The following is a 20,873-nucleotide window of genomic DNA, read 5'->3' as shown; positions in this document are numbered from 1 at the left end:
TAAACCAGTTGACCAGGGTCCCCCACTTAGATTTCAATAAGGTAGATGCCTCATTGGTAACTGGGCTGCACGTTAATGTATGATGTATAATGCAAAAAGGAGATGGTGTTTTTGTCTATTTGAGTGTAATAACACAGTAACAACGTAATGCAGTACAGTATGTCCGATTTCAATAAGGTAGATGCCTTAACTGGGCTGCACGTTAACACAGCAGTGTGTGTGTGTGTGTGTGTGTGTGTGTGTGTGTGTGTGTGTGTGTGTGTGTCCTACAGAGTGGTTCAATTAAAACTAGGGATTAGGGATGTCCCGATACATTTCTTTCCGATCCGATACCTCAATTTCTGTGTTAGCCGATACTGAATACCGGTACCAGTATCGTGATCTCATGTTGTGTTTATGACAAATAAGGGCCGATCCGATACTTTTCCAGATACCGATACAGTATTTAGGCTTCTGGGAAATGTAGTTGAGGTGGGTTAGATAGGGTTGTCGTGGCCGAGTGGTTAAGGCGATAGACTAGAAATCTATTGGGGTCTCCCCGCGCAGGTTCAAATCCTGCCGACAACGAATTAACTTTTGTTACTTTTGATACTTTTCCAGATACCGATACAGTATCGGGACATCTCTAATTAAAACCACTTGTGTTGTTATACAGTAGTGAACCTGAGGTCTGGTATCTAAATCAAAAGGAATTTCCACAGGGACAAATAAAGAATACACACTATCTTGATACTGTCAAATCGATAGGCCTAACGGGATATATTAACCACTTACTTCATTGACCGGGGTCCCCCAGGGCTCTATACAGGGAGAGAGATAAGAAAAGGAGGGGGCTCCTTTTCTTCCGATACGCCAAATCTCTTCGCCGAAGAACTGACTGTAAAGCAGACAGACTGACTACACAACACAACAGTGTTGTCCTGTCTGCTTACAATAATAGGCGACTTTGGTCTTTTTTGTTCTTTTTGGGAAGTTGCTTGTGGCAGATTTTCAGGCTGGTTTCTTAAAGTGTATTTCTCTTCTCCTAATGTTGTTTAAACCAGTGGTTGTCAGACATTTTCACGTCAAGGACCCCCAAATTCATGTTTATTTCCACGGCCCAAGCTGCCCAGCTCCACAGTGAACAAAATAGCTGAACTACATGAAAGTTACACCTTTCTCAAAGTAGTGATGCTATTACCCATTGGCTTCTGGGAAATGTAGTTGAGGTGGGTTAGATAGGGTTGTCGTGGCCGAGTGGTTAAGGCGATAGACTAGAAATCTATTGGGGTCTCCCCGCGCAGGTTCGAATCCTGCCGACAACGAATTAACTTTAGTACATATTGGATGTCACTGTACTGGTGAAACAATGAACCACTTAAACCAGTTGACCAGGGTCCCCCACTTAGATTTCAATAAGGTAGATGCCTCATTGGTAACTGGGCTGCACGTTAATGTATGATGTATAATGCAAAAAGGAGATGGTGTTTTTGTCTATTTGAGTGTAATAACACAGTAACAATGTAATGCAGTACAGTATGTCCGATTTCAACAAGGTAGATGCCTTAACTGGGCTGCACGTTAACACAGCCGTGTGTGTGTGTGTGTGTGTGTGTGTGTGTGTGTGTTAAGGCTGTACCTTAGCCCTTTTTTTAGGACTCGAACTTCGGCAGGAATTTTCGAGCGAACATCCAGACCATTTGTTTCTAATTAATTTAAAAAATAACCTTTGAGATATCCGTCTCGATCAGAGCGCAGCGCGTCTCCCCTGCTCTTTATCAATCTCTCGTCTCTCCCAACACACACACACACACACACACACACACACACACACACACACACACACACACACGCACACACCGTCAAGTGGCTCCGCGAAAACAGCTGATCTGCAAGCTCATGTGAGCTTGCTGGCAGGCAGCTAAAACAGCGTATTTTGCTCGTTATTTGTTCCACCTGTGTATCCGTTTTGCAATGATGAAACAATGATCAGAGTTCCCTGCTTTTTGTGATGTGATGCTAGAGAGCATATGCTAATATATCATGGCTGCTAAGAACGGTTCCCCTGTCAGCGATCATGCTGGTGTGTGTGTTTGTGTGTGTGTCCGTGTGTGAGAGAGACGCGTCAGACATTCCATTCAATGGCACTCTTTTGTTCTCACAGAACAAGGTGAGAAAGGTCAATCACCTCAGCTGTAGGCCAATCAGCAAATTAATGTGCACGGGAGATGGGACAGCAGAACTAGGAGATATTCCTTTAAAAAATCATAACTTCTGACAGGAATGCACTAGAAACTTGCTCATATCGCATTCTCGCCGAGATATATTTTCGAGTTAATAAAAAAAAGGGAAAAAATAATAATATTTTTTATTTAATAAAAAACAAAAACAAAAAAAAAACGAATGGTTCAAGCCCATCAATTAAGATTCGAGTGCCAACCCTAACGAGCGAACATTCGAACCTTGAATGTTTGGGGACTGTGTGTGTGTGTGTGTGTGTGTGTGTGTGTGTGTGTGTGTGTGTGTGTGTGTGTGTGTGTGTGTGTGTGTGTGTGTGTGTGTGTGTGTGTGTGTGTGTGTGTGTGTGTGTGTGTGTGTGTGTGTGTGTGTGTGTGTGTGTGTGTATCCTACAGAGTGGTTCAACTAGGGATTAGGGATGTCCCGATAAACTTTTTTCCGATCCGATACCTCAAATTCTGTGTTAGCCGATACTGAATACCGGTACCAGTATCGTGATCTCATGTTGTGTTTATAGCTATCTAGCTATATGTGGTGTGTTTATAGCAGACTCCTCACTCAAATGTCCACTAGCAATTTGGGCAACTCCAAAGCAAACTCCACATGTCCCAACATTTTATTTACCTGCAATAGTGTCAACCCCTTACCCCTGTGTCGGATCGGTGGTTAGGCATATTCACCGATACCGATATGACAAATAAGGGCCGATCCGATACTTTTCCAGATACCGATACAGTATCGGGACATCTCTAATTAAAACCACTTGTATTGTGTGTTGTTATACAGTAGTGAACCTGAGGCCTGGTATCCAAATCAAAAGGAATTTCCAAGAATACACAGTATCTTGATACTGTCAAATCGATAGGCCTAACGGGATATATTAACCACTTAAAACCTATACTTCATTGACCGGTGTCCCCCAGGGCTCTATACAGGGCCCCCTCCTTTTCTTCCGATACGCCAAATCTCTTCGCCGAAGAACTGACTGTAAATCAGACAGACTGACTACACAACACAACAGTGTTGTCATGTCTGCTTACAATAATCGGCGACTTTGGTCTTTTTTGTTATTTTTGTGAAGTTGCTTGTGGCTTGTTTATTAAAGTGTAGTTCTCTTCTCCTAATGTTGTTTAAACCAGTGGTTTTCAGACATTTTCACGTCAAGGACCCCCAAATTCATGTTTATTTCCACGGCCCAAGCTGCCCAGCTCCACAGTGAACAAAATAGCTTAACTACATGAAAGTTACACCCTTCTCAAAGTAGTGACGCTATTACCCATTGGCTTATAGGGTTGTCGTGGCCGAGTGGTTAAGGCGATAGACTAGAAATCTATTGGGGTCTCCCCGCGCAGGTTCGAATCCTGCCGACAACGAATTAACTTTAGTACATATTGGATGTTACTGTACTGGTGAAACAATAAACCAGTTGACCAGGGTCCCCCACTTAGATTTCAATAAGGTAGATGACTCATTGGTAACTGGGCTGCACGTTAACACCGTATGATGTATAATGCAAAAAGGAACTCGTGTTTTTGTCTATTTGAGTGTAATAACACAGTAACAACGTAATGCAGTACAGTATGTCCGACCAACAGTATACGTGTATCTGCTGTTAGTACAGTGGTTCCCAAAGTGGTGTCCGGGGACCCCCAGGGGTCCCTGAGGCAGTTCCAGGGGGTCCCCAGCTAAATGAAATGACTCTCAGAGTTAAATTAACATTAATTTTACAAAATAAATTGGGGGTCCCAGAGATAGAAATGCCATTAAATGGGCGGTCCGTAGCCTAATGCATATCAAACTTGGGGTCCTTGAAATTAAACGGGTTGAGAATCACTGCTATAGAGCGTCGCAGTCCCGCCTCCTACCCGGGACCAGGAAATGAAATCCAATGCATTATTCTCATAGACATTTCGTAAAGTATTTATTTAAAGACGGTTTACGCCGCGGACAAAGCCAACTCGAGTCGTGACAACTCATGACAACACAAACAATATTTTGGACCAAACAAATAATTAGAAAGAAGAAAAAAACGGCAGGTTACAACACTTTTTTTGTTGTTTTTCTTCTTTCTAATTATTTGTTTGGTCCAAAATATTGTTTGTGTTGTCATGAGTTGTCACGACTCGAGTTGGCTTTGTCCGCGGCGTAACCGTCTTTAAATAAATACTTTACGAAATGTCTATGAGAATAATGCATTGGATTTCATTTCCTGGTCCCGGGTAGGAGGCGGGACTGCGACGCTCTATAGCCGTAAAAATCTTCTCTTATGGACATATCTCTTCAAATGGGGGTCCAAATGAGTGTCAATTTGGGGGTCCTTGACATCAAAAAGTTTGGGAACCACTGTGTTATTAAGAGCTGTCTCGTTGTACTATAGAGGCAGTAAGGATGGACAGTGTGTGTGTACACAACACATTCCTGAATTTCCTCCACCACTAAATCATCAATGTTGCTGCCCTAGTTGTGAGAGCTAGCGGGGCACAGGTTGTCGTGGCCGAGTGGTTAAGGCGATGGACTAGAAATCCATTGGGGTCTCCCCGCGCAGGTTCGAATCCTGCCGACAACGGGATAGCTTTTAGGGGGTAGCTGTGCCTTTCTAGGGGACAGAGTCTGACAATCAGAAGTCGCTATTTTTCCCGCCCTGGCTCACCCAGTCAAAATGTATGTGTCCATGTGTCGGAGCCATGCCTCACGGGAAATAATCTTTTATTTTATTATGTGGCCCTGCTATCAAGCTTATCTCCCTCTGCTGCTCAATACTGCTGGTCTTAAAACGGACGTCAGTAGCCACTTAACACATTGTAAGGACATAGTCATTCACACCTTCACCACACCATTTGAATATATAAGGCTTCTATTCAGCATCAACAAGGGTTGTTATAACTTGTTAAGAGGCCATCAGCACATCTGTGAACAACCCCCTACCCCCGTCTGTCCGTCTCAACCAGTTTCCTCCATCAATTCCATTAACATGCAAGTCTGCAGTCTGCAAGAGTGAGATGAAAGGCATTCAATACCAGGGGCGAATTCTTCTTATAACTGTCAGGGGTGCTCGATTGTGTTATCTGGCATGACGTGTGTGTGTGTGTGTGTGTGTGTGTGTATATATATCCCCCCTCCGGTATTATTGTAATTTGTTATTTCCAGTGATACATATGGAATGTCACAGAGGTGCTGTTGTAGTTTCAAGTCACATGACTCTTGTCAGTACAGCTGCTAACCGTTATTGATTCTCACATGCATTCTGATTGGCTGTTCACACCTCTCGCAGTGTATTTAGTGACACTGCCAGCCTGCTTTGAACTAAGCCTGAGGAAGGTCGCAAGACTGAAACATTGCTCGGTATTCATCTAAAATAAATAATAAATGCTCTTGAACCAGCAAGTGGCAGTGTGCGGGCCTCCCTCCTACAGGGCTACAATATCAAATTACAAGACACACAAAACAGCTGTATTCATTGTGGGTTAATAATGAATAGCCTGAATGTGTAATCTTACTTCAACGTTATGCAAGTGTAAAAACAAAAATGATGGTGTAGTAAATGTATTTAATCAGGGTGCATGGCTTATGTTTGCAGTGTTTTCAGTGAAGAATACCCACCTATTAGAGAGGAGGACGCCTTGACCAAATGGGTGTCTGATCCTGCCAACACAGCCTGGATGGAGAGTAAGTCATGATTATTAAGTATTGTTATTATATTTTCACGTCAAGGACCCCCAAATTCATGTTTATTTCCATGACTCAAGCTGCCCAGCTCCACAGTGATAGCTAAACTACATGAAAGTTACACCCTTCTCAAAGTAGTGAAGCTATTACCCATTGACTTCTGGGAAATGTAGTTGAGGTGGGTTAGATAGGGTTGTCGTGGCCGAGTGGTTAAGGCGATAGACTAGAAATCTATTGGGGTCTCCCCGCGCAGGTTCGAATCCTGCCGACAACGAATTAACTTTAGTACATATTGGATGTTACTGTACTGGTGAAACAATGAACCACTTAAACCAGTTGACCAGGGTCCCCCACTTAGATTTCAATAAGGTAGATGCCTCATTGGTAACTGGGCTGCACGTTAATGTATGATGTAGAATGCAAAAAGGAGCTCGTGTTTTTGTCTATTTGAGTGTAATAACACAGTAACAACGTAATGCAGTACAGTATGTCTGACCAACAGTATACGTGTATCTGCTGTTAGTACAGTGCTTCCCAAGGGGTCCGGGGACCCCCAGGGGTCCCTGAGGCAGTTCCAGGAGGTCCCCAGCTAAATGTTAGTTTGGAACAAAATGGACCATTACGGTTCTGTAACTCTGATAGGGTCCGTTTGGTTCCATTTGTACACTACTCAGAGTTAAATTAACATTGATTTTACAATATAAATTGGGGGTCCCAGAGATAGAAATGCCATTAAATGGGGGGTCCTAATGCATGTCAAACTTGGGGTCCTTGAAATTAATCAATGTCTATTGTAGCGGTCGCTTAAAACAAAAGCCTCCATATTAGCATTTGAATACCTGTTATGAGAACACCCCCCACCACCCCCTTAAAGGTGTGACTATGTGACAAAACCACAGTCAACTCATAATCATGATTATTAAGTATTGTTATTATAATCACAACAACAATAATAATTATTATTAGTTGGGTATAAGTATCAGGAAGAACCGGGGTGAAATACATGTGCCAAACTGCAACTGCATCTGCAAAAAAACACAAAAAAACCAAAACACAAACGACTGTGGCTCAAGAGGTAGAGCAGGTCGTCCAATGATCCATGGGTCGGCGGTTCGAATCCCGGCTCCTCCTGTCTACATGTCGAAGTGTCCTTGGGCAAGACACTGAACCCCAAATTGCTCCCGATGTGCTGGTTGGTACCTTGCATGGCTTCCGCCGCAATCGGTGTATGAATGTGTGTGTGAATGGGTGAAATGTAATGCACAATCTATGTAAAGCGCCTTGGATAAAAGGCGCTATATAAATGCACCATTTACCATAAGTATTGTTTTTGTTTGTGTATTTTCAAAACTTTGCAGTGCTGTACACTTCTCGCTCTCTCGCTCTCTCTCTCTCTCTCTCTCTCTCTCTCTCTTTCTCTCTCTCTTCTCTCTCTCTCTCTCTCTCTCTCTCTCTCTCTCTCTCTCTCTCTCTCTCTCTCTCTCTCTCTCTCTCTCTCTCTCTCTCTGAAACAAGTGAATATCCCAGACACTTCCTTCCTCCTCTCCTCTTCTCCTGTTTGAGGAAGTTCTGTTTCTCTCAGCCCTCCTCATGCATCCTGTCTCATGATGTAAGAGGCTGCTCTCTGCTTCGTGTGCTTCAGGTCCAGATGAGGTGATTTACGATGACGTTCCCAGAGAGAACTCAGACTCCAATACAGGTCAGTGTCTCTCTGTCTGTCTTAAATCAATCATGGCTTCAATTACGTCATCAACCATTGTGTCTTGTAGTTCCTCTTTGCCACTGTAGTGGCATATAGGTTTCCTTTTGGTTACCATTTAACTACAGAAACCCATAGTGTCCTTATTTTGGCGAAAATAGCGATCTAAAAGCTCAACGCGTGGCTATAAAACGCTTTGTGAGCTTGTAGGTCCGCTATTTTCCGTGAAGAGAGTTTAGAGAGAAAAAGGAGATCCGAAAAAGGGACTTTGATCAAAGACGTACTGTATGTAGGGTTTTAGCGGTAAAAGAAAAAAAGAAAAAACGTTCATTTTCCTCATAGACATTTCAGAAAGTATTTAAAGACGTTTACGCCGCGGACAAAGACAACTCGAGTCGTGACAAATCATTACAACAAACACAATTTTTTGGGCCGAACAAATAATTAGAAAGAAGAAAAAAACGGCAGGTTACAACACTTTTTTTTTGTTTTTCTTCTTTGTAATTATTTGTTTGGTCCAAAATATTGTTTGTGTTGCCATGAGTTGTCACGACTCGAGTTGGCTTTGTCCGCGGCGTAACCGTCTTTAAATAAATACTTTTTGAAATGTCTATGGGAAAAATGCATTGGGATTCATTTCCTGGGCCATGGTAGGGGGCGGGACTGCGACGCTCTATATGGAGCTGGCCTGTACTGACATCACAACACTTCATATTTGGTCATGCCTGACATGGATGGACAACTTCCATCGTTACCGACTCGGTGCTCTACAGCCGGGCACCGGCCTAGTCCTGGATTAAATGACTCGGTGCTCTACAGCCGGGCACCGGCCTAGTCCTGGATTAAATGACTCGGTGCTCTACAGCCGGGCACCGGCCTAGTCCTGGATTAAATGACTCGGTGCTCTACAGCCGGGCACCGGCCTAGTCCTGGATTAAATGACTCGGTGCTCTACAGCCGGGCACCGGCCTAGTCCTGGATTAAATGACTCGGTGCTCTACAGCCGGGCACCGGCCTAGTCCTGGATTAAATGACTCGGTGCTCTACAGCCGGGCACCGGCCTAGTCCTGGATTAAATTACTCGGTGCTCTACAGCCGGGCACCGGCCTAGTCCTGGATTAAATGACTCGGTGCTCTACAGCCGGGCACCGGCCTAGTCCTGGATTAAATGACTCGGTGCTCTACAGCCGGGCACCGGCCTAGTCCTGGATTAAATGCTCTACAGCCGGGCACCGGCCTAGTCCTGGATTAAATGCTCTACAGCCGGGCACCGGCCTAGTCCTGGATTAAATGCTCTACAGCCGGGCACCGGCCTAGTCCTGGATTAAATGCTCTACAGCCGGGCACCGGCCTAGTCCTGGATTAAATGCTCTACAGCCGGGCACCGGCCTAGTCCTGGATTAAATGCTCTACAGCCGGGCACCGGTCTAGTCCTGGATTAAATGGGATACACCGCAGTTTGCATTAGTCTACATTAGCCAGACCGTCTATTCATGAATGAATTGAAGATACAGTGAACTGCAAAGTAGCTTACATGACAAAGTGCTACATGTACAGTGTAAAATGTCATATATCATAATCAAATCAATGTGCACAACCTTGTAGCTTGAAGCCGTTTCCTTCTAAACACTGCCATGTACAAGAGCCACACAAAAGTGCACGGTCAAATTCATCATCAAGCGTCAAAATCATTTAACCACTTTAAGCATTATTTTATACTGGCTATTCAAAAATAGCATATATACAAGCCCATAGCGCATCACTTCCTGCTGCTATGAGCTTGTAGATCTGCTATTTAACAATAGAATATTTGTCTTCACAATGATCCACCTGCCGATCACTTAGTAGACTCTACTAGAGTCTTGCAGAGTCGGCTGGGGGGGGGGGGGGGGGGGGGGGGGGGCTCGGTCATGATAATCCATTCCATAGTTATGGGCAATTGAATGTGGCTATTGTTTTTCGCCCCAAACCACCAGAAAGCAGAGAATAGTGGATTTTTATAAATCTTTTAGCAGTATCCCAAACCAGCTGGAAAATGTTGTGATCAGGTGATTTCTGGATGTACACTTCTTTGTTGATCCTGGGATCATTCACAGGCTGCGGTAGTGCGCCCTCAAGCGCAACATGATGAGAATCTCGCCATTGGCGAGCGACGAGCTAATCGTGCGTTAATTACTCCACAGAGCCAGACGAGATGATCTACGACGACGTGGAGCTGGGCGACGAGGGCGGCTGCGAGAGCGGCTGGAGCTCCAGCGAGTTCGAGAGCTACGACGAGAACAGCGACGGGGAGGGCCGCGCCGAGAACGGCATGCCCCACGCCTTCATGAGAGGGAAACCCCAGAGGAAGACCCACGTATGTAACAGTGCAAATACCATGTCCCAACCATGCCTTCATTAGGGAAACCCCAGAGGAAGACCCACGTATGTAACAGTGCAAATACCATGCCCCAACCATGCCTTCATTAGGGAAACCCCAGAGGAAGACCCACATATGTAACAGTGCAAATACCATGCCCCAACCATGCCTTCATGAGAGGGAAACCCCAGAGGAAGACCCACGTATGTAACAGTGCAAATACCATGCCCCAACCATGCCTTCATTAGGGGGGAAACCCCAGAGGAAGACCCACGTATGTAACAGTGCAAATACCATGCCCCAACCATGCCTTCATTAGGGGGGAAACCCCAGAGGAAGACCCACGTATGTAACAGTGCAAATACCATGCCCCAACCATGCCTTCATGAGAGGGAAACCCCAGAGGAAGACCCACGTATGTAACAGTGCAAATACCATGCCCCAACCATGCCTTCATGAGAGGGAAACCCCAGAGGAAGACCCACGTATGTAACAGTGCAAATACCATGTCCCGACCATGCCTTCATTAGGGAAACCCCAGAGGAAGACCCACGTATGTAATAGTGCAAATACCATGCCTCGACCATGCCTTCATGAGAGGGAAACCCCAGAGGAAGACCCACATATGTAATAGTGCAAATACCATGTCCCAACCATGCCTTCATTAGGGGGGAAACCCCAGAGGAAGACCCACATATGTAATAGTGCAAATACCATGCCCCGACCATGCCTTCATTAGGGAAACCCAAACCCCAGAGGAAGACCCACATATGTAATGGTGCAAATACCATGCCCCAACCATGCCTTCACAAGGGGTATGTATATAGCAGTGGTTTTCAACCAGTGGTCGGAGGACCACCAGTGGTCCTTGTGGGGGGTTCCAGGTGGTCCCCAGCTAAATGAAGGACAGTGTTTAACCAAATGGACCCTTATAGATCTTTAACTCTGAGAACTCTCTACACAAGGTAGTAGTAGTAGAAGTCTACACAATTAGAGAATGTATAATAATTGTTTTTGTCATCAACGCCTGTTATCTCTCCTATGGTACCACGTCAATTCAGCATGGAGTTGTGGACACTGAGAGGCTAAATCTCATCAAATGGTGGTCCGTGGCTCAAATGGCGATTGATGTGAAATGGGTTAGAAAGCACTGCAATAGCACAAACACCATGCTCCATGCTTTCATGAGGGGGAAACCCCAGAGGACCGCAAACCCCAAAGGACTTCTGTAAAGCAAACACCCTCCAGCCCTGGGTCAATATTACTGTACACATCTGGAGAAGAGAGGGGGGGGGGTAAACAAAACAAAAACACAAGAGAGACAGGATTTTGATATTATTGTTAGTTGTTGTTGTTATAAGACAAGAAGAACGGTAAAAGCCTGAGTTAATTTAACCTGGTGAGACTGTACAAATGGACCCTTTCAGGTCTTCTGTACGCTCGCTCTCTGTGGCTCGTTTTGAGCTTGTACTTTTGCTACTTTTGTGCAACACCGTCATGTTACAAAGTCATTATAAGGCAATTATTTATGAAAGACATACAAAATTCAATACGGAGATACAAGGTTTCTGCCTGACAGCAGCGATGACACACACAAAGACGCACACTGATCTCTCAGCCTACCATTGCAGTCGCGTAGTTCAACTTTCCACCCGTAGCAAGCTCATATCTACAGTAGGCCTCTGTGGTTACCAATTGTAGTTACCGGTAGAAATGAAGATCCACAAGGATTTCAACTTGTCTCGTCACAAACCTAAGGTTAGACCTAGTTCAAATCAACGATTTGCGACGACATTAAACCGTTTCAGGTTTATACTTTGTGGTAGTGCGACGGTGTCACCGGAAATAACTTGTAGGTCGGCTATTTTTGGAGCACGGCACCACCACTTACGACAAAGTATAAATTAAGCAGTAGAACCTTAGGGCTAAGCCTGATTTATACGTGGTTGCAAGCTGGTGTCGCATGCCGTAAAATGGCAGATCTACAAGCTCACAACGCGTCACGTTCGCGCCGTGTCGTGAGCGTGTAGATCCGCTATTTTACCGGGGCAGCACGCCACCGGCACGCCGCCGAGCATAACCCGAGGCTTTTGGCTCGTTGATACGCCAGACGAGCTCCCATCAACGTAACGCATTATATACATGCTCTGCTTCTGTTTAGCTCTCCCAAGATCTGACACGCTTGAAAGAACACTATGAGAAAAAGATGAAAGATCTTATGGCAAATACAGTGGGAACAGTAGAACTGCAGCAGCTTAAACAGAGACACGAGCAGAAGGTAAAACCCGCCTGCCGCTCAGCCCCCTGACTCATCCCCCCCCCCTCCACCCCTCCCTCCGTCTCCCTGTGCTAGACAAGGTAGTTCCCCCCTGCCCTTTTCTGTCGGCCTAGCTAACCCCACTCTGGGCGTCATCCTCCTGTGATGTGATTGGCTGCTGGTGGCGGTGATGGTGGCGGGTTTGTGTATAATAATTCATTTGCATCCCTCCTTGTCATTCATTGTTTAAAACATGTGGTGGAGTTCATGAACTGTTGGATTATGTTCTACTGCAGTGCAGTGGTGGAAGAAGTACTCAGATCTTTTGTTTACTTAAGTACAAGTAGCAATACCACAATGTAGAGATCTGTCACAACTCACAAGTACAAGTCCTGTATTCCAGAGTTTTTCCACTGAAATGACTTGGTTCAGAACTATAAAAGTTGGTTCGGAACTGGAACCAGAAAAATGGCAGCCGCGGTTCCAAGAATCTAGAACGGAACCAGTTCTAAGACCAAAGTAATTTTTTTAGTTGGAAAGGTGCCTTATGCTGCATTCACATGGAAAGATGCAAAAGATGGCAAAGATCACAGCATACTTTGTCGCTTTGTAAAATCTGTTGCTCACGCGGTCGTGACGTCACCAAGCGTGCGTCCGTAGTGACGTGTGTCATTGCAGCTACAGTTGTAGCTTTGTAGCTTTGCATCTGGAAGTTGAACCCAGCTCAGCTTCAATTTGTAGCTTTGTAGCTTTTGCAGCAGCTACAAACGTCGGATGCGTCTTTGTATCTTCATGTCGCTGGATTCCATTGACAATGAATGGTAGACTGTATCTTTGCATCTGCCCGTGTGAACGAAGCATTACAGAACACTACCAGCCATGCGTAAAAGTACTCGTACAGAATGATCAATTTCACAATCATATTATTGTGTTGGAATTATTCATGCTGTAATGTGTTTATCACTTTAACGTTGCAGCTGGTAGAGGTGGAGCTGATTTACATTTTACTTCACATGCTGCTGGGTAGATTAATCTAGAACACAGCATCATTTATCATTTAAATATATGTTTTGTATGAATCTAAATTCACAAACTAAGAGGTAACCATAGTTGAGTAAAATGTACAATATTGGCTTTGAGATGCAGTGAACTATAGGAATAAAAAAGAGAAGATATACGTAGTACTTTCCACCACTGTTACAGACTGTGTTTAATTACTGACTGAGACACTACGGTACGTGCGTTTACATACGGTACATGGTACACAGTTGCCGACAACTATAGCAGCCATCATCATTAACCTGACATTATACTACATTCATCCCTCATACAAACCAACTAGAGTTCTCAACAGGCCTGAACATCAAGGCCCGGTCCTAACTGGGCCCTAACTGGTCCGGCCCAAAGCCCGGCCAGACTAATTAGCATACATTTTGGGCCCGGGTCGGCCCTAAAACGTTGGGTCGTGCAGGGTCGGGTTTGGGCAGAATTTGAGAACTCTCAAATTGAGAATTGGAGTAAAAGTGAAACACTAGTCAGCGACATCTTCATAATAGATAAATGCACAGACAGACAGAACAGAATTATTATTTTCTATTATTATAACAAAAATTCAATATATATATTTTGGGTTCGGGCAGAATTTGAGAACTCTAAAACCAACAGGTCATTCTTTCCCGTAAATATTCTGCTGTGGTGGTTCTGTATGTATCATCTGACATCCGTCTCCATCTCTCCGCTAACATCGCTCAGGCTTCAGTCAAACCCTACTAAACTAAATCTACCTTTCAAAAACGAAAAGCAGAAGTAAAATAAAAAGAAACCCTACTTGTTGTATTAATTGATTAATTTAATGTTTTCGTGTTGTCCGAAAGATGCAAAAGCTGGTGAAAGCAGCTAAGGAAGGAACCAAAGATGGACTTGAGAAGACCAAAGCTGCGGTGAAGAAGGGCCGATCGTACATCAGGACCAAGTCCTTCTGTCACGGTATGAACATCATACCACAAACAGACAACCTCTTCCTTATGGTCCTCCCTAATAGTTTATTATTTTAATTTAATGTCAAAGTTTGTGCTCACTTTCATGATTGCTGGGCAAATCACGTGGGAAGTCAGTAGTTAGATGCAAAATTTGATTGACTGACGATGGTTCATTTCATTTGACTCATTTCATGTATGTGTTCTTTTGAACTCTGCCAACGCTCCAGAGAGGAAGTCGGAATGCTTCGAGGAGGCCGGCTCGGAGCTCTTCATCGAGGTGGATTGTTTTAACGTGGAGCCGGTGCTCGGACCCGCCCCAGAGGGACTGTCACAGCAACAGGTATACCGTTCACCCACTGAGTACCACATACAGCGTTTCCAGACCTGAGCCGACAGCCGCGGCCGTTTTCTCTGTCGGCCAGCGTCTTTTCCGGGTTTTTAGACAGCTGGTGGATGGAAAAGAAGCTCCACCCCCCCGGCTGAATGCCGCGACGGCTAGATTCCCGGAAACGCTTGCCCCCGCGGCAGTCAGCCGCGTGGGTGGAGCTGGCTGTCTGGTAAGTCTGGCAACGGCTATAATACAAACGTTAGTGGGTTCTGGACAACAGCCAGGGTAGGACAAGTGCCACGGTACAAGTCATTTAATTGACTTGTTCTCATAGTTTTCAGCCGATTCGTATGGGGAAAACGACACACTTCAGAGTAGGTTTGGGGATAAAGTGTAAAACCATGGCATGTTTGTTGTTGTTGCGTCTTGCCATCAGCAAGAAGACACTTGTGAAGTGGTGCTGTGTGTTTTGTGACAGATGGTGAGGAGATGCATCCTGGGCTCCATATTGGAGAGCGAGAAGAACTACCTGGACGCTCTGAAGAGGATATTAGAGGTACAGTATATGTACCTGTCTGTATGTGCATTCATCAGGCAGTGTTGATTTGGACAGCACATTTTCATTTAGTTTTAGTCGTAGTCTTTTGAACAGAATTTAATTTAGTTTTAGTCACATTTTAGTCACATGCAATGTTTTAGTGTTAGTCTAGTTTTAGCCGACTATAGTGTGATTTTGGTCGACTAAAATGTATTTTGGCAGGACTTGATGGCGTCGTAATGGCTGATTTTAAACTTGTTTGCATGCTGAAAATAGCCAATACAACACATCGCAGCATTGTGGGCTTGTAGATATGCTATGTTCAAAACACCCAAACACAACTAAAAATAAAAATGACTTGTCTTTTAGTTCTACTGGATCTCTTCACTCCACTAGTCCCTCCCAAACATTTTAGTATAGTTATTTCGTTTTCATTTAGTTTTCGTTAGTGACAAAAGATGAACATTTTTCAGCACAGCATAGTCGATGGAATCAACACTGTTCATTGGGTAATGCTGTGAAAGCAACACACACACACACACACACACACACACACACACACACACACACACACACACACACACACGTTCCTCCTCGTCACGCGGCCCGTTGTCTCGTCTCGTCCCTTTCAGCACTACGAGAAGCCGCTGGCCCAGATCGAGCCGCGGCTGCTGAGCGACAGGAAGCTGAAGATCACCTTCCACCGCGTCCGCGAGATCCTGCAGTCCCACTTCCTGTTCCAGATCGCCCTGGCCAGCCGCGTGGGCGAGTGGGACAACCTGGAGATGATCGGCGACGTCTTCGTGGCATCGGTGAGTGGGCGGGCGGCGGGCGTTTGACCCATTTTAGGACGGGAACGCATATGTGTCGTTTTATAGCGTTTAACCACTTTAACCATTATTTTAAACTTTCGCTGTTGAAAAATAGCAGATCTACGAGCTCATAGCGCACTACGAGCTTGTAGATCTGCTAATTTTTAAAAGTCGTGAAAATGTGGCGCAAATATATGCTTTCACAGCAAATGTTTTTAACTCATATCTTTGCTTCTGGGGGTCCTTGGAATAACATATTTTCAGACATAGGTCGGCGGGCCAATTACATATAATGTTTGGGGTCCTTGACATGAAATAGTTTGAGAAACACTGACATAGAAACATAGGGTTTTTCAGAAAACTGTCGTGATTTAGAAGACATTTGGTAGAATCCGGCCTCGGTCTAAAATGGGCTAAGTAGTGTTTTGATCGCTGTGAAGAACGTGTCACTGTGGAATGGATTCACGTACATCAGTTTGTTCAAGTGTTCCTCGTTCTGTGATGACAACATGCGGTGCAAGGACGTTCGCGTTCCCTGCTGCACACACGCACACACGCACGCACGCACGCACGCACACGTGTTAAGAGAGAATGCTGCTCTCATAGGAAGCACTCCACCCTCCTACTGTCTCCTGCTGCCTTAAAACAAAACACCACGTCTCTCAGACCGTCATGCCTGCAGGCTTAATTTCCTGCCTTCCTTGTTATTGCACAGTACCAGCATGTAAGGTCACAGCCCCTTGGCGTGACATCAGTGCAGTGCATCGACCTGTGTGTGTGTCTGCCCGCTGCCCTCTGTCATCCTGTGTTTGTGTGCGTGTGTGTGTGTGCGTGTGTGATTACACAGTTCTCCAAGTCCATGTGTCTGGATGCATACAGTGAGTATGTGAACAACTTCAGCACGGCCATGGCCATGGTGCGGAAGACCTGTGCCGCCAAACCTGCATTCCTGGACTTCCTCAAGGTCAGAGCGAGAAGCACACAGCAGCCGCTATACGTTAGAAACACGGCAGAATTTCTCTTTTTGGGCCACGGGTTAAAAAGGTTTGGGAAGCACTGCTCCAATGAACACCACTGGCCATGTGGGAAGCCAGGGTGTTCTCTATCGATGGACTATAGTGACACTTACAGGTTGGTCAGTGCTCCTGTTCACCAGGGAGTTGGAACTTCCTCCACATCCTCCTGGAAGGCATGTGCAGAGGGGGAGGCTTTGGGGACTTTGGGGACTTGAGGACCCCGCCGTTACCCGTAGTATAGGAGCTTGCTCTGTCCCTAAATGGTATTTTGGTCCAGCATCACCCACTATATATTATGCCGACACCGGTATTTGCGCCTTAGATGTGTGGTCATGGGCGCGTTGACACGCTTTCCCCTAAATTGCTATTTTGATCACAACACATTTGGGAAGGCGCATAGTGGAGTTTAGAAGCACCCGTAAGCCGTATGCCAAATTAGTTGCCTGCCATGCATTTCCTTGTGTCCATTGTGTTTATATAATTGTCTAGTCAAAGAAGTTATATGCTCGTTAGTTATATGCATTTGCTCGTTCAGTTTCATCACCCCATAGCGCAGCAAATGTGGTTTAATCCGATTTCCCAAACTTTCATTTTTGTAGAGATGGCCTACACGCATGATATATACCAAATGAAAGCCAGAATTTCGTAGATTACATAGCAATACAAGGCAATGGCATGTGTCACAGTGATTGGTTTCATTATTGTAACGCCCAAACCACACCCAGGGCCAAATTAGCCATTGGGCCAATGGGGCCGTGGCCCAGGGGCCCTTGGCTCTCAGGGGCCCTTCTGGGAAAATGTAAAGCCCTGTAATGGGTTTGAGGCCCTGAAAAAAGCTCCTGGGGACCTTCATTGGCCATTGATTTTGTTAAATTTAGGTAATTTTTTTTATAAAAACACAAAAAAAACTCAAATTCTGCGCGCACGCGCGCTAGGGGGGCCCCAAAAAATGTACCGGCCCAGGGGCCCTTGTGGGGTTAATCCGTCCCTGACCACACCTATGCATAATGTAACGGGTAGCGGAGGTGTTTTAGGGATCTAGACAGGTGACCAAAATAGCCATTTTAGTGCGGGAACGACCCTTCCCCAATGCTAAATCCCCAAATTGTGGCTTTAGAAAGCTCGAACGAAAATAGAGCCCTTGAGCCCCTGCTTTTTTTTTTAAAGTCCACATAAGGGCAAGTGGGGGGCCAATGGGAGGCCCTGGGGGGCCAATAAGGGCCCATTAGGGCTTATATTGGGTGCCAATGATAATACTGATAATCATAATTATAATTTATAATTAATAATTTTAATGTGCTGGCTGCCATCAGTCAGTTTTAGCTTCAGACTAATGAGAACGTATTGCTTATTTTACTGTCCAATGACGTGAAATGGCACTAGGGACGGAACCCACAAAAAGACCACCCCCCAAAATCACACATGTGCCCATATCTTGGGTTTGAGCCCCTGCCCCCTCAGTGCTTTCTGCATAGCCCTGCGGTGAAATCCATGTGTTGATGGGATTCAGATCAATTGTTATTATTTCTGATAATATATGGTTTGCATATACATATTTTGGGCCTCAACTTATGTATTATTCTCCCCACTTAGCCTCTTTTGTCTACAGGTAACCTAATGTGTAATGACCCTATATTTGCTTCCTAACTTAGCATGGTTAGTTGACGTCCTTTTCTGTGTCCTCAGCAACGGCAGGAGACCAGCGGGGACCGTATGACGCTGTACGGCCTCATGATGAAACCCATCCAGAGGTTTCCACAGTTCATTCTGCTCCTGCAGGTAGGATGGACTGTCTGGACTGTTGTATCAGCTCATTCACACATTCTGTAGATCAGTATTTCATATTTTCAACCTTTTTTCATATCAAGGTCCATTATTTATTCTGCATTTGAGCCACGGACCACGATTTGATGAGATTTAGCTTCTCAGACCCAAAACTAAAGAATATTTCGTTATCGTTGGATAAGATGTTGTCCACAATTCCATGCTGTATTGATGTGGCACCATAGGAGAGATAACAGGCAAACGATCAAAATAACAAGTCTTCTACATTCTTACAATTCTTCTACAATTACTTTAATTGTGTAGACGTCTTGTAAATTAACACAAAGCCCACCGAAACCGTAGAAACCGTAAATAAGCTTTAGTCTGGCCGCCCGCCGATCATGTAACCTTCGTGATAAAGGTCTTCATATTATTTAATCCGTGTTTTGTGTCACTGCAAAATGGCGGCATCTTAAGTTGCGCGTGCATCCACGTGCGTTATATGTCTCTGCTTTTAATGGCCTTTATCTCCAAATCGGCGCAATGAATGTCGTTTCTTGTCAAAACAAGGTTTTTCAACGGCCGACAGCCGACGCTGTGATACCCGTGGTCGGGTTTTTTCTGCACCCGGCGAGAGAACAACCTAACAACCGTTCAAGACACCACACACACCATTACGTCATCGTAACATCCGGTTACGGATATTTGGCTCTTCATGGGGGTTGAAAGGAGAAAAACCGTGGCAATGCACGATAAATTAATGAATTAATCCCGGCGGGGATTGTGTTAAGTGATTCAGATGTTTAACAATAATTTTACTCTTGAGATGGTCCATTTGTTTTCATTTTACATTCTCAAGAGTCTCAATCTTTTACTCTTGAAGAGTTAAAGATCTATAAGGGTCCATTTACTAACACTCCATCATTGAGCTGGGGACCACCTTGAACCCCTCTCAAGGACCACTGGTGGTCCACCGGACCACTGGTTGAGAACCACTGCTGTAAAAGGAGCCTTGGATAGCTGACTGCAATAGACAGTTTGTTACACACATTTGCCAGCAGAGGGTGCTCCATGCACATTAATGTGTGTTCTGGTTAAATATAGATGGGGGAATGTCTCTTCATCTGTCCCTACATGTTGGTTAGCCTGCCTCTTCTAAGCCAAGCACTCCCCCCGCACCTCCGCCTCCCAGTTCTTCTGCCCCTTTTTCCATACGATTCTCACGTTTTTTCCTTTTACTTTATACCTGATGTAAACATGTCTTAGTGCTTTTTCTGGTTTTATCCTCGTAGCAGTTATTAATGTCTGTAGTTATGAATACCTGTAGTTATGCACATAGCCTACTTTATCAGCGTGATTCAGCGTTTTAGCCAAAGCGATGTAATTAAGCATAATAACAATATAATTTGAAAATGTATCTCTCTTCAACAATGAGAGCCAGAGGCTGGGCTTTTTTTCATAATTCAGTGTTTTAGCCCAAAGCGATGAAGGCCTAATTATTATATTATTTTCATTCCATTCCACTGTGTTGTGTGTGCGTGTGTGTGTGTGCGTGTGTGTGTGCGTGTGCGTGTGCGTGTGCGTGTGCGTGTGCGTGTGTGTGTGCTTTGCCTCTTCTAAAGCAGTGTTTCTCAACATGTTGGTCGGGACACCACATGACAATGAACTGACAATTTAAGGACCCTTTCAATGCTATAGTAGCCCTCTACATCGTCAAAGTTGCCCACCCCTGTTCTATACCATCAGGACATGTTGAAGAACATGTGTTCCCATGTGTTCTATCCCTCTACATCAGGACATGTTGAAGAGCATGTGTTATCATGTGTTCTATCCCTCTACATCAGGACATGTTGAAGAGCATGTGTTGTCATGTGTTCTATCCCTCTACATCAGGACATGTTGAAGAACATGTGTTATCATGTGTTCTATCCCTCTACATCAGGACATGTTGAAGAACGTGTTATCATGTGTTCTATCCCTCTACATCAGGACATGTTGAAGAACATGTGTTATCATGTGTTCTATCCCTCTACATCAGGACATGTTGAAGAACATGTGTTACCATGTGTTCTATCCCTCTACATCAGGACATGTTGAAGAACATGTGTTATCATGTGTTCTATCCCTCTACATCAGGACATGTTGAAGAACATGTGTTGTCATGTGTTCTATCCCTCTACATCAGGACATGTTGAAGAACATGTGTTATCATGTGTTCTATCCCTCTACATCAGGACA

General features: G+C 44.8%; 1 protein-coding gene across 2 annotated transcripts in view; it reads left to right on the top strand.

Moving 5' to 3' along the window:
- arhgef10 (Rho guanine nucleotide exchange factor (GEF) 10) overlaps positions 1-20,873 on the top strand; it is a 170,435-nt gene that overhangs the window by 79,736 nt on the left and 69,826 nt on the right. The window contains exons 6-15 of one of the 2 annotated variants that reach the window (XM_079527213.1): positions 5,795-5,883; positions 7,526-7,582; positions 9,766-9,938; positions 12,103-12,219; positions 14,073-14,184; positions 14,405-14,517; positions 14,984-15,061; positions 15,676-15,855; positions 16,703-16,819; positions 18,558-18,650. In XM_079527213.1, the coding sequence (XP_079383339.1) occupies positions 5,795-5,883; positions 7,526-7,582; positions 9,766-9,938; positions 12,103-12,219; positions 14,073-14,184; positions 14,405-14,517; positions 14,984-15,061; positions 15,676-15,855; positions 16,703-16,819; positions 18,558-18,650 (1,129 nt within the window). The remainder of the gene's footprint in view (positions 1-5,794; positions 5,884-7,525; positions 7,583-9,765; positions 9,939-12,102; positions 12,220-14,072; positions 14,185-14,404; positions 14,518-14,983; positions 15,062-15,675; positions 15,856-16,702; positions 16,820-18,557; positions 18,651-20,873) is intronic. The other variant, XM_079527214.1, reaches the window with a different exon arrangement.

Source organism: Electrona antarctica (assembly GCF_951216825.1).
Source record: "Electrona antarctica genome assembly, chromosome: 18".
Taxonomy (NCBI): Eukaryota; Metazoa; Chordata; class Actinopteri; order Myctophiformes; family Myctophidae; genus Electrona; species Electrona antarctica.
The sequence above is the reverse complement of the archived record's forward strand: the minus strand, read 5'-3'. Positions and strand labels throughout refer to the sequence as shown.